Source organism: Perca flavescens, chromosome 4 (genome assembly GCF_004354835.1).
Source record: "Perca flavescens isolate YP-PL-M2 chromosome 4, PFLA_1.0, whole genome shotgun sequence".
Lineage (NCBI taxonomy): Eukaryota > Metazoa > Chordata > Actinopteri > Perciformes > Percidae > Perca > Perca flavescens.
This window is the reverse complement of record NC_041334.1, coordinates 21,154,819-21,169,988: the sequence shown is the minus strand read 5'-3', so window position 1 is coordinate 21,169,988 and position 15,170 is coordinate 21,154,819. Positions and strand designations below refer to the sequence as shown.

Genomic DNA, 15,170 nt, shown 5'->3' with positions numbered 1-15,170 from the left:
TTGTTTTTATAGAAGCGGTCACATCTCTACCTCTCTCACCCAAGTGTCTGAGACCGAGACTACACTGAGTAAAAATGCGGACGACGATGCGCAGATGGGGTTGAGACCATGAACCTAGTAGGGGGGGAAGAGAGGAGGGCTAACGTTAGGCTAACACCTTATTGGCTATCACTACGCAGCATTTTCCTCGCCAATGTATGTTCTTTAGCAAACAAAATGGATGAACTTCAGCTGCGGATCACAACTCATAATGGATTATGGACTGCGACATCATGATCTTCACAGAAACCTGGTAACAACGGCGCTGTGCATGTGCATGTTTTGCCATGGTTGACTTTTATGGTCGATGATTGTAATGCCACAAAAAGCCAAACACACAAGTAAGATGATGTTACCCACGCAGTTAACTAATCACTCCCAGACCCTCCCCCTCTCACACACATTGGCCAACTCTGGCACACTCCCTCCCATCTGTTTTTCAACATGAAAAAAAAAGTGTGAGTAGTTGTAAAAAATACTTGCACTGTTTAAAACAAAATGGTCGCAAAATGCAGTCTAGAGCCCTTGGGGAGGATTTTGTTATAGTAGCTTTCATTTTGCAGAAGGTATGAGATGCTGCTACCCTAACATTGTTGTTTATTTATTTTGTATTCATGCAAGTTTACAAATATTCCTTCTCTCTTAGAAAAAAGAAAATGCCGCTGTGTGCATGAGCAGGAAATTGCTATTACATGTCGGCCATCGGTCACCCTGCTCTCTTGATTTTGGAACCTGCCATTGAAAAACCCATATTGGTTGATCACTATCTGGCATTCATCTGTGAAAAGTACCATGACAGGAAACTGGAACAACAGTATACTGCATGACGGACATAAATCCAACACAAAATTGTTAAAAAATTGTAAAAATTAATTTACCTGCTCATAAATCTAACCAATATTGAAGAAGCCCTTCTTGTAGTCAGGAATGTGCATGCACTTTGTCACATGTACAGTATGCTTGTGTGACTGTGCATTGGTCATCCTTGTCAACATTGCCACATTGAGTGGGCAAAGTAGCATAGACTGTGTGAGTGAGGACTGTTGGTGAGTGGGTGGTTATACTGGATGTGTAATTTGCTAGTTTGTCACAATGCCTCCGTTAAATACTGTTGTAGATTAAAGCCTATGTATGGGACACTGTAGTACAGTGGACAGAGGAAGATAGGAAATTTTGGAGGAACACCACCATAACCTCAGATGGGAGCTGTGATTGTACATATGTTTTTTTCTTTTTAATGTGTCCAAGATATGTCCAACACATCTAGTCTGATCTAATCAAACTGTGTGTACTTTGGATTTGTTGGGACCAGTTGTTGTATAGCGAAAATAGCCGTTTGTCCTGGCTGAGTTTTTTTTCTTTTTTTACAGCTAGACAAACACAGAACTCCTGTTTAAAAACTCATTGTTAGTTAATTTTGGTGTCAAATAAAAGCTTAATGTTTTTAAAATATCTGTAGAAGGCTGACAGCATTGTCTCTACTTGTTCTTGTAGTGAAATTGCCATATGTTTAAACAAGAAACCATTGAAAAGAGAAGAAAGGAGCTTGTTTAATATTTCATATTAAAAGCGGTCTAACATGCTGTCAGTGGCAAAACTCGGCAAGCTAAGCAGGTCTTTTAATAGTGCATCTAGTCATAGGGTTATATTTTCTAAACGTTGTAAAAATTGCAGATTTGCATTAGTTTGAAACAGTGAATACAACATACTATCAATGAAATGGAACATTGCGTACATTCTACATCTCTTATAATTAGCTTGCTCTTCTGTATGATCCATAATGATCATTACTTCCAAATGAAGGATATGTGACCAGACAAGTGTCGAGAGAGAGAGAGAGAGAGAGAGAGAGAGAGAGAGATGCAAAGCACTGCTTTTTCTGCAGCACGGGGTCTCCCTGGACCAGCTTTTTCCCCACGTCTGCTCAACTGCAGTTTTCTCTTCTACTTTCTCCTCCTCCTCTTTCTTTTCCCGTTCCTTATTTTCCGGCAATGTTTTTTTTTATTTTCCTTTTCTACTCCTACTCCTCAGAAGGTGTGTGTGTTGATTATTACTCGCCGCAGGCTGCTTCTCTTGGGGCCACTCAGAATCTGTTCTAAGAGCCGTCAGCCACTTACTGCATTTGCACCAGATTTCAATAGGAACTCTGGACCATACTTTGTGTTTTTCCCGTATGTTCGAAACAGCATCCATCAGAGTGGCACAGTAGCACCCTGAGGGAGAAGATTGAATCCTGTGTGGCTGGAAAATAGAATAGTAGAGGTATCAAGGGCTTGTATATGTGAAGAAATAAGGAAGATGCATAAAAAAAAAACCTGGGAATTATTAAACAATCTATTTAAATGATCAGTTTAATTGTATACACTAGTGCAGAACTAACTGGGCCGATCGCTTGGCCTCTGGTACTCCTGCCCGCGGCTTTCTCCAGAACCTTGTACCTGGAAATAACTTACAGAAGGCTTCAAAGGAAACCTTGTACTGCTACATTTACCGGACAGAGAATGTTACTGGTTATGTTGCAGTTTCAGGTTTTACTCACATATTACAATTAAAATATGATGCATTATTATTCATTAAACTATCCAGTATTATTTTAGAGTTGAAAGCTCCACCTTGAACAGACGTGAAGTAAATGTAAGTGCTGATAACCAATCATTAATTTTGTCATTCTCGTCAAACTGATTTCACAAGATTTTATCTGATGTATCGGTTACACTAGAAGTTTTCCACATAAGAGTGACATGACACTGTCATGAACGTGTCATAAAACATTATAAACAAGTCATAAACGTTTATGACATAACGCTTTTTTGGTAAGTGTCATTCGGTTTTTGTCATGACAAGTTATGGTTAGGGTTAGAGTTAGGGTTCATGTGTCATGACTGTATCATGACAGGGTCATGTGCGTGTCATGTGTTCATGACACGCACATGACATGTCATGTCACTCTTATTTAGAAAACTTCAAGTAAAGTGTTACCGATGTCTCTTATTATCTGATGAAAAACACAGGGGTCTAGCGGCACTTCATCTGTTCAACTGACTTTAGCAGTTTAGATAACGGACATTCAACTGTCCTACTGTAATAACAGTCATGTGAACTAACCACAAACCCTTGCCCTGTTCATGGGCTCACGGCAGTGCACCGCTGCAGAATGAAACACTGATGTATGAAACTGCAGATTAGATTACTTGTACTGTAAATTAAAGATGCCGGAGCAGTTCTGGCCCACTTTGAACCCTCAGCGCAGGTATTCATTTCCAAACGGGCATATTAAAGTCGTTTGCTTTTACTACTGCGGTTAAAAAGTAACGTTAAAGCATAGACTTAATTAGCGGAGTCAACGTTTTCCCAGCTGTAACGTTATTAGTAGGGTTGTGCCGATGGACAATATCATCGTCCATCGTGATGGCTGGCCGACATCACGATGGAGAGCCACCATCGTGATGTCTCCCCCCCCGGTCAAACACACTAATCCTAGGTCTTAAACTACCAAAGACAAGACATAGGGCTCCTTAAGTGGAAGCTACCTTTTCCCCCCCCTTACGTGCAACCTATTTGTGAAAAAGACCATGCTTTGAGCAGACTGGATTGGCTGTAGTGATACATTCTCTCTCCCTGTCAGTTGTAGCTCACTCTACCTTCTAGTAACGTTGGACACAGTGGTCTCGAGTGAGAGAGAAAAAAAGCATTAAAAGTGGAACGCTATCACACTTTCCTTTCTCTCCTCATTGAACTAAGTTTGTCGACACTACTCTGTGCGTGCATCAATAAGTAAGTCTGAGGTCCTGTAGGTACGGGACGATGTTATGCAGGAATTATGATTGTAAGTTAGCAACAGGCTAATTCACGAGGGTGCTATTTTATGTGTGAGCTAATATTGCGCATCTGTTCATGTGCGCTGCAAGTAGAGATGGCCCGATACCACTTTTTTACTTCCAGATACCGATTCCGATACCTGAACTTGCGTATCGGCCGATACCGAGTACCGATCCGATACCAGAGTGTCATATATTTCATTATGTTTTAACAGCTGTATACTACTATTCCTGTACGGGTGCGATGTGATTTCTATTTTTGTTGTCAGTCTGGCTCAGGTTAAACTCTTTGTGAAACATGAACAAACACAAACAATGAATGCCACAGAACTTTCTTTCACTCTCCAGTTTGACAGTCAGTTATAACGGAAAAAGAACAAATAAACTACTTTAATGTAGATTTTCTTTAGGGCTTTATTGCGTGGTATCGGATCGGTGCATAAACTCCAGTACTTCCCGATACCAGCGTTTTAGGCAGTATCGGAGCCGATACCGATACTGGTATCGGTATCGGAACATCTCTAGCTGCAAGAGGTATTTTTCTGTTTATTGAATGCGTTATTCAGTGCAAACATAACCGTGAATGTAGTTTAAACTCAGTAATGATGGTATGTTAGGTTATTACTGTCGCTCTGTTGAAGGCAAACGTCCCACTGTACTGTCGTTACGCAGATCACGGACATCTGATTGATTTTACTGCACCGTACTTAAGTGAAAGTAGGTCAAGTTGTAAAACCTACCAGCAGGGCACCATTTACAGAGGGCATTTAAATGTATCTCTAATCTTTCTATGTTAACTGTTGGCTGTTAACTACCGACGACGATATCATCGTCCATCACGATGTTTTACTGTAACCATCGTCAACTGCCAATTTAGGGGACATCGCCCAACCCTAGTTATTAGTGTTATTAAGTTAGTTAAGTTACGTTAGTATGACAAACTTATACAATTTGAGTTGCAATGGCCCAGTAGCACTGTTCCTGTAGAATATCCGCTTGTGCTCGTTGACTTCAGGGTAATGAAGAAGAGTTTGGTTGTTGGTAAGGCTAACGAACGATTATTTTCATGGTTGATTAAGCTGTCAATTATTTTCTGGATTGATCGATTAGTTGTCTATAAAATGCCAGAAAGTTGCAAACATTTTCTATTATTGTTTGCCAAAGCCTAAGGGCGTTCACACTTGGCCCAGTTAAACCGTGCCCGAGCACATTTTACCCCGAAGCCTGGTTCGTTTGACTAGTGAGATCGCTACGCTAAGTTCGGTTGGATGCATAGTGACAGGAATCTGGGATGTAAAGCTTAGAGAAAGTAGTATGTGTACTGCGAAAAAAAAGTAAAATGTATTGATAATCTTACATTTCTGAATGGGTGTTTACAGTTATTTAAACAGACATACAAATCTGTCCGAAGACAAGGACACAGTTCATGTTGGTGCTTTTAAAGTGTGTGGAGAGTGGTCTGAAAACACTACCTATCTACTTTAATACAAGTCGGAGCACATTAGGGCTGCACGATGTGAGGAAAATATGCGATGACGTTATTGAATATTGCGATAACAATATTACTTGCGATAAATAAGCAGATTTTTAAGTGTACTTAGTTCTGCATTTCTGCTGCTTTCAGTATTCTGCTAAATACTACAAATTGCTTATTGTATTTAAACGAAATAAAATTAATATAAAGGCACCACTAAAAAAAACTGAGTTATATTTTAAAGTGCAATTTTCTACTGAAATGTTCTATTAAAGGTCAAGTGTGTAACGTGTTTAGTTGTTCATTTTCAAAATCTGTGTTGCCCGTTCACAAACTTGTCCTTTTTCATGAATATATACCACCACCATCAATTCCAAGTATTACTTTTGGCTTGAAATTTTACATTTGCATTCGCATTAACTGGGGTAGACGCTCCATATTCATGCGGCATCTTGAAATACGTTAGCCGGTAAGGGACATACAGGACATACTGCTCCGCCTTTCGTGTTTTCGCTGTCACATGATAAACTCAGAGGTGCTGCTAATGCTGCTAATGCTGCTAATGGCTATAGCTTCCTGGCCCCGGCAAGTTTGAAGAAGGAAACATGGAGGACCACACGTATTCAAAATCCAAATTTCAGGAACAGGAGACTTCTTCTTCGCCCAGAAAAAGAAAAAGGATATTGAAAAGAGCAAGAGACCGGCTTTTTGAGAGTTGATTGCGATCTATGATCTAAACGCTAGATGGGAAAAAACGATATATTGTGCAGCCCTAGAGTACATGGTAAAAAAGGGCAGTCTAACATCATGATTGAACCTAAAGATCCTCAGTCGTTGTCCGGTCTATTTATTTATTTGTCTTTGGTGTGCAGAGGGAGAGCTGGGATGGACCCAGAACAAGAGGAAGATGGTTATATATTTCCACTGCAGTGTGCCATTCGGTGCGCCTGGTTCACTGCAGCATGTTCTTTCTGTGCAGTGCAAGCAAAAGCTACATTTTAGCTTCACAGGCCCGAGTTAGCAGTACAGTCCCTTGCCAACTCGCTTGTGAATTGCTACTCAATCTTTTCATATTTCCAGGTGATCTGTAAACCTGATTTGTGTTTGTAATGGATGGTATTTCTGTAGGAGCTTCTGAAGCACTGTATTTTAATGAGCATAAAGGAAATGTTGAGCAAGGACATAAAGACGCAGATTCATCTTTATGCTGTCAGTGATACAAGCAACCTGGGACCATACATCTCATACTGTGTAATAACCAGCTAGTGGGAGATATGCACTACACTTCATAGGTTACTTCATGGCTTATTTATACACAAAAAGCTTTGGGAAAAGCAAAAAGCTTGGTTATATTTTTGCCTTACTTTTTTAGATAAGGTTTCTGGACCAGGATCAAAATGAGGAAATATAGCATTATCTAAAAAAAAGTTTTGAAATGTATGTTGTTACTAAATTTTTTTTTTGAAGAGAAACTGCATAAATTGTAGCCTAGAAATCTAGACGCACCCTAGCGGCAGCAAATGTAATTTGCAGCCAGGGTCGTCTAGCAACTCTCCGTTGGCTTGTGAGTTGGAAAAGCCAAACTCTAGCTGGGCCAATCACATCGTGTGTAGAGTCGGTGGGCGGACTTAACATAATGACGGCAGAGTTAAGACGGTTCCGCGTGAATTCACTGCTACTTGAAAACAAAGAAGATGGCTGCTGGCAAACAGCGGTCTTTCAAATTGGCTTTGGCCGCGACTCTGGAAGACTTGGAGTTAAGCTTTTCTTTGAGAAAAGAACAAAGAACGGCAATGAAGTTGCTCTTAAAAAAGGAACATGACTATTGCTAAACATTAAAAAACACAGATCGCAAATAGTATCAAAAATTAGGTTTTATGTAATAAAAGTCTTGAGGATTATAACTTCAATGTGTAATGCTCTACATTAGACCTTTGCAGCTGACCTCTAGGCTCAGTCACAGCAGCTGATGATGGGCATGGTTTAAAGTTTATATATATATATATATATATATATATATATAAACCTCCTGTGTGTAAAACAGCTGCAGCTGTCCTAGAATTTAATGAACTCTCAGTTGCGCTTTTAACTTCTTTTAACTGGGAGGAGGAGGATTTGTATCAGAAGTTTGCTGTATAAATAGGCTATTCATGCAAATTGCTGCTAGCTTTTTTCTCTGTTGGCAGCCAGTGACCTGCACTGTTTCTGTAATCAAGGGCCCTCCACAGCTTAACAGAGAGGAGACCATTTATGAAACCACAAACTGTCTGATGAGAGTAAAGAGGATGCTCCGACATGGATCACATCTTTTCATGGTTTTGACTTTCATCCTTGGATAGATGTCCCTAAAAAAAGAAGAGGAGATTCCGTCTGAATACTCTTTGTAGCCTGATGGAGAACGAGGTTGGGTTTGCTTCTCTCTGCCTGACTGATCTCCCATGTAGGATATCCCTGGCAGTTCTCGTCTGTTAGCCTGTCTCCCTCTTCTGCAGCCATCTGCTCGGGTCTGTGTGTTTTCCGCAGCTGCCAACATACTACACAACACCGTGCTGTGCTTTCCAGGCCAGCACTGCCTGCCTGCTTGCCTTGCTCACGTAAGCCCTGTCTCAAGAGGGAATTCACTTAGGCTAGGTGTAGGTGGATTTATAGATGGAAAGAGTGAAGAGCAGCCTTTTGTGACTCAATTTTGCATTTTGTTTGGAAAAGATTGGGGTGTATGAGACAAGCTTAACAGGGCCTATAGAGCTGCATCTCTTTTTAATGGCTTCAGTTTATCCGGTACAACAAGGCAACATCTCCCTGATTCTACCCAATCTTTCTTCTTTGGCTACCACCCCTCTCCGGCTGTAATGTAATACATCTGTAGTTTCTATTATAGCCCGTTTTTAAATCTGATACGGATATCCATATTTGACAATTATAAAAATCCTTGAAGTTCATAATTTTTTTTACCCAACTATATGACAAGAACAAACAAGATTAGGATCCTAAAAATGAAGTTATTGAGTCTAAGACCTGTACTGAACAAGGAATTGGATATAACATTGGCCACTAACATTGGCCACTATTATTGAGATCATTTACTACAAACTGCAGGGAATTAGCACAAGGTTTCAATTAACTGTCAAAAATCATATGTAATGATTTTGGAATATATTTGTGTGATGTTTAAAGGTAACTAATGAGTACATAATACTACTAATGATCATGTAATGACCCCAATCGGTGTTAAATAATATAAGCTGATTAAAAATATTTCATTAACCTGCAGCCTTCATGCTATAAGAGTTATTTTTATTTAGGCTGATAAATAGTGCTCATTCCTGTGTGCTGTATTGCAGTAAGACAATTTGAAATTATATGTTACACATTTTGAAAACATAACTCTCGATGCTTCAGGCCATGTTCAGATAAACAATGACACTACTTAAAAAATGCAAGTTGGTGTGGGCGGGTTGCTACCTGCTGCAGGGTACTTGTGAGAGGTACATTTTGAAGGCTTGTCAGATGACACTGATGGATTCCTCTGTATTTGACAGAGAGCAAATTTGGGTTAAAAACATTGTACTTAATGCAATAAAGAATAAATGTTAACGGGGGCAGATGACAGTGTTGTTTCACAGCAAGCATAGTTATACTTTTTTATGTTGAATGTATATCTTAATCAACAGACACGAAACAGGGCGGTTGTACTCCAATATCGACTCCTTTCGCTCTGCAATTTTCTTTGTGCTTCGTGTGTCCATCTCTTGGTCTCTCTGCAGTTTTAATCTGCATAGTGCACCTTGGACCATTAGTGCAGTAAATCTGAGCCGTCTAACTTGAGCCAGGACGAGCCTGTAGTGTACCGCATTGCTGCAGTCGTCAGCAGCAGCAGCATCCTCCTCTCCAACTGCAGCACACTACAGACATCGTCTCTGTGAGGGACTGGTGCATTGCTCTGCAATGTGCCACAGTCAGTGATCAGGTGTAAACACAAAATGTTTTGTACAGTATCTAAACGCTAAAACAGCCGATAGCCTACGACATTAAATTGTAGAGAGGGCAAAAGTAGGCACTGGCCCTAATTTATGCAAACATTCACTTATTGAACAGGTCAGGTTCCACTCCGCTGTTCACTTCAAGGCACTCCACTGTAGGTTTTTTTTTTGTTTTGTGATGTAGTGGGGCTGGTAATTGCCTAATGTTAAAGTTTAGGTGTTGACCAATCATTGTTGTTCACTAAATATGACAGTTTGCGTGACTATTTTTTGTATAATTGAGCAAAACTACAGTACAAATAGACCCAAATGCAACTTTAACTGCAACACAACTATGCATGAGTTTGAGTATGTTCTTATTGTGTTGGAATTTGATTGTGTTTGGCTTGTTAAAATCATCGAAATCTTCTATTTGGATCGGTATCATGTCCTTGCTGCGTAAAACTTAAAAATAATCTCATAATATTATCCTTTTTTATATTGTAACTAGTGTTGCTGCCAGCAATTATGATAAGGCAGTGGTTGTGTATGTGATTAACTTAGTGGATAGTTTTGAGTTACTACCAGAGGAAAGCAGAAAATCCTTACAATATACCCTATTACTTGAAGTACTTTCATAGTCCCCCACTCAACCCACCGTATCCTTTTGATCTGCACCAATGACAGATAATCCAAGAGGATTTAGCAGATTGTTTTACCCATCAGGGTCATGCCATCATCATCACCTGATAGCAGGTCTGACCGGTGTCCCATTGCGTCATAATTACAATTAATGGGCAGGGAGCGTTAAATAAGTCCTTGGGAACATGGGGTACCTTATTTGCCGCCTGGGAAATTGATGGGAAGAGAAAGTCACCTTCATGTTATCATTATGATGTCAGTTACAAGCCATGACTCATGTGAGTGCAGCCACTGGTGAAATAGGGTAGCATGTGCTGCTCAACTCAAGGCTTTGTCAGGGTGACATAGATGCCACGCTCTCTGCAGCTCTCCTCATTTGATTTTATCCACTTGAGTAAACTGGGCTAAAACATCAGCAGTGCCACTCCCCTCCCTCTTAGGCCATCATGTTGACTTGAAATGTTCTGATGAGGTATTCAAAATGTGTGTTAATCTTTAAACCTAAGTAACGACCCACCCAGCCCTCATTGATGCTCCGCTTTCTTCCTATAGCCCTCTCTGCAGCAGTGGCCAGCCACTTTGAATTATTAATAGAATTAAGTCTCTGAGCAGTGGATCAGCCATGGTTTGCTGTCGTGATGTGCACACACACATATGTACAGTACACCAGGATGTTAAAGTATAATCTTAATATATGTGGGCTGCATGTTGTCTGCCTGGCTTTGTGATGTATTTTACCGAAGGACCAGAGTGTTTTTCTGTGTTGTGATGCGATTATCCTTCTCTCTTAATACGTAGTTGTATTCCAGACTGGTATACTAAGCCTTTACTGCAAAGATGTTAAAATCTTTAACTCACAGCTGGGAGAAACTACAGAGGTTACATTGGTCTTATTTATTTATTCAGCTCATGTCTGCAGAGTGAGGACACGACTCCATCTAGTGGTGGAGGCATGTAGCAACCCTTTGAAAAAGGTGATACAATGTCAAACAAATGTACTTACCCCTCTCTTCCTGACTATAATTCTCAAGTTCATGTTTTATTTAATATAGTTTTATATATTGATGTTCCAAAATTAAGTAAACAAAGACCAAAATAAAAGTGACATGGTCTCACAAGTGGCACATTTATCGGATCACCTTTTGGTAATCTTCCATGCTGCAACTTTTGTAATTGTGTTAAAGCAAATCTGAATCTAGTCCCTTATGAGGTTAGCTGATGGACTTTGTGGTTTTGCCTGTAATTTACCACCCCTACATTCTGCACTACCCGTGCACTACTCTTTGCTTAGAAGAGACTTGAGATTATAGCTGGGCAATATATCGATATTATATCGATATTGTGATATGAGACTAGATAGCTTCTTAGATTTATATTATCTATATATATTTATATAGATAGTAATATTGTAATATGGTATAAGTGTTGTCTTTCACTGGTTTTAAAGGCTGCATTACAGTAAAGTGATGTCATTTTCTGAACTTACCAGACTGTTGTAACTGTTCTATTATTTGCCTTTACCAGTCCTTCCAGAAAAATGAGTTTTTTTGTGATTGTTGCGGGCAAAAATCCTTGATTATGCGGCACGTTTTCTTAAAAAATGCGATGGAATATGCGGGATATGTATGCAATTTGAAGCGATGAAATTGCGGGAACTTGCAAAAATTGCGGGAACTTGCCAAACCTGCGGTTTAAAAAAAGTGATTCTCCCTACACCCTGCTTTTCGATGACGTTCACGTCGCGTAATTACATCACTTCATAACGTTCCCATGGCAACACTGGAAAATGGCTGCTCTTGTGTGTAGTAAACGCAACATTTTTCAACTTTCTGCTAAGATACAGTACAGGCCAAAAGTTTGGACACACCTTCTCATTCAATGTGTTTTTTTATTTTCATGACTATTTACATTGTAGATTCTCACTGAAGGCATCAAAACTATGAATGAACACATATGGAATTATGTACTTAACAAAAAAGTGTGAAATAACTGAAAACATGTCTTATATTTTGGATTCTTCAAAGTAGCCACCCTTTGCTTTGATAACTCTGCAAACCCTTGGTGTTCTCTCAATGAGCTTCATGAGGTAGTCACCTGAAATGGTTTTCACTTCACAGGTGTGCTTTGTCAGGATTAATTAGTGGAAGTTTTTCCCTTATTAATAAAAAAGCAAAGGGTGGCTACTTTGAAGAAACTAGAATATAAGACATGTTTTCAGTTATTACACATTTTTTTGTTAAGTACATAATTCCATATGTGTTCATTCATAGTTTTGATGCCTTCAGTGAGAATCTACAATGTAAATAGTCCTGAAAATGAAAAGGAAACACATTGAATGAGAAGGTGTGTCCAAACTTTTGGCCTGTACTGTATATGTGACTTTTTTTGCAACGAAAATGCAGGGATTATGAAATCATGCAAGCCCCGCATATTTTGCGTGGAAATCGGCAATTTATGCGGCGAAAGTGTGCCGTGTTTGAAAAAATGCGTCCCCCGCATAAATATGCAGGCTTTGGCTGATTATGCATTGAATTATGCGATCACATAATCGCGTTTTTCTGGAGGCACTGCTTTACCAACTTAGTCATTATATCCACATTACTGATGATTATTTATCAAAAATCTCATTGTGTAAATATTTTGTGAAAGCACCAATAGGCAACACTACAATATTGTTGCAGTGTCGATATCGAGGTATTTGGTCAAAAATATTGTGAGATTTAATTTTCTCCATATCGCCCAGCCCTACTTGAGATCCACCTTGCTTTAGACCAAATGGCCATTGATCAACTGGATGGCCCGGCCGGTCGTGTCATTCCAATTTCCAGGCAGGGTCATTGTGGAGCCGAGACTCCCTGATATTGTTTAAATACCTACTTATGCTCCTGACCTGATATGTGACATGTTGATCCTTATCAAATACACATGGTATTTTCATTGGCAGTCTTTTAGTGTTAGTGGTTGAACATGCCTAACTGGTTACTGTAGCGGATAAGGTGGAAATTGTAGACAATTAAGGTGAAATGTCGCATTGCATAACCTGTTGTTGCCTTACTTTTTGCCTCAGTGTTCTCCAATACAGTCCATCACTGTGATTAATATGATCTCTTACAGAGGAGAATAAATGGGTGAAAGTGATATGTTTGACCACAATTATTGCCAGTGATTAACAGCATTAAAAGACAAAGCAAAGACATTTGGCCTTAGATATGTGAATTACTATTTTACTGGTTGGGTGGGAGTAGCCTTTTCATTCTTCTGACCTTATTGTGGGTGCATTGTTACCCACAGATGTGAAATAGGGCTGGACTGAGAGGGCTGTGGGGATCTTCATAGTATGGCTTATTTTATATATAGATGAGTATGGGGTTTTTGTTGTAATGATAGTTAAATAGATGAATGTTAAATAAAACATGAAAAATGGGTGGGCCAGGTAAAATTGAGTCAACTATTGTGTGTGTCAGAAAACACTGAGGTTATATTGTTGCGGAAACCAAAACCCCGCCACTGACTAACACAAGGATACGGTCTCTCCTTTCCAGAGGCCTTGATTGGTGATAAACTGTACCCTGAGGTCCCGGTGAAAGAACACCACCCCCGGCAGGCTGGCCACATCCCCTCCCTCCTGCCTCCATGTATCCTGAATCTACCACAGACTCCCCTGCTCGCCTCTCCCTCCGACAGACTGGCTCACCGGGCATGATCTACAGGTGAGTTTATGGGCGTATACTATGTACACAGACACAACCCTTTTCCATACATTTGCATGTATGCTCATATTCCAGTTACTGAGGATGTATCAATTAAAGCTGGGGTAGGAAGGTTTTTTGCCTACATTCCATAATGACCTTTCAGCATATTGTAATTTAAGTGGTCTGAGAGACAACTAGACCACTGCACCTCCTCTTGGCTCTGTTCTCAGGCTTTAGAAAATCTAGCTTGTGACGGAAGACTTTGGCCAATCAAAGATGCATGTCCCTTCAGATGGTAAAAGCCTTATTTAATGGCAGAAACGCCCGCAGAAAAAGTTGCTATTCCATCATTGGCAACAACTGCCTACACTGCAAAGCAACCCAAAAAAGGACATTATTACATTATCATGCTCATGATGCTGCACTTTGCCAAGCTGCTTGCTTAGTAAATGGAACTTGTAACCTGTGTTGCTGTCTGGTGTGCAACACTGATTACATAGAGAAAAACAAAATCAGGGTAAGTGGTTTCCATACTGTGCTAAACAAACATTGAGGTGTGTTCAGTGTTTCATAGTTACTCTAATTATCACCTAAAACTTTGCAGCAGTCAAAATGTTTGGTCAATTACTATTAGGTGAAATATGTTTATGAAGTGTGTTGTGATCTCAACAAAACAAGCCAAACCCAGACCACTAAAGAATTATTGAAGTGCAACCAAGAATAAGTACACAAACTGTCTTTCTGTCACACATACACATGCAAATCATTGTTTAGGTCACTACCAAGGACATCACGATTAATGTTTATTCCGTAGGGGTTAACCATTATGTGCCTGACCCCCCTAGTCTCACATTGCCAGACCTACCTCCAGCGCTGCAGAGGAGGGTCTGGCTAGTCCACACAGTATTCCATGATGGGAGAAAAACATGCTCTGTTTTATTGGCATTTCTTTAAACCGTTCACAATCGTCTTGGGCGGTGCTAAGCGCCGTATGGAGCACTGGCGCCTCTGCAATATAGCCTCGGGAATTAACTTGTTTTGGTGGAACGTGTACGTTCAAAAGTTGTTTTAGTCGTGCAACAGAAACCTCAGATTGGACATTTAATCTAGCTAGCTGTCTGGATTTACCTTTATGAGGACTAAGGTTAACCGTAGTCCTCATAAATCGACCTGAGTTTAAAATGCCAACACAAAGAAAGTCCAAGGCAACGGATATCCGGCCTAAATGAGTAAAATCTGGAGCAATCCCGGAAGTGGAATGTCATGGACATAGGCTACTGACCCACAACCTAATCCTGCACTCTGATGTTTCGCCACCATGTGGTGCCAGAGACCCATCAGCTTAAAAAGCATCTGTTCCATTCTTCTTCTCAAGTGGCTTTATGGCGTGTTTCGCATTGCCTCGATTATGGCCAGATGGGCAGCAGTGGCTGTCAGCTTTAGGTTTTGCAATACTTTATTAAAGCTATTGGACTCTTGACTTTTATTTGAGTAACATAACAATAAATGTGGATGGGATTTTGACATAACATTTTGATTTGCCTTC

The 15,170-nt window shown here is 40.0% G+C and overlaps 1 protein-coding gene across 3 annotated transcripts in view; it reads left to right on the top strand.

Annotated features, from left to right (window-relative positions):
* Positions 1-15,170, top strand: part of kcnab2a (potassium voltage-gated channel subfamily A regulatory beta subunit 2a) — a 104,495-nt gene that overhangs the window by 32,489 nt on the left and 56,836 nt on the right. For all 3 annotated transcript variants that reach the window (XM_028575654.1, XM_028575652.1, XM_028575653.1), the window contains exon 2: positions 13,475-13,642. In XM_028575654.1, coding sequence (XP_028431455.1) covers positions 13,566-13,642 — 77 coding nt within the window. In that variant the 5' untranslated portion in view covers positions 13,475-13,565. The remainder of the gene's footprint in view (positions 1-13,474; positions 13,643-15,170) is intronic.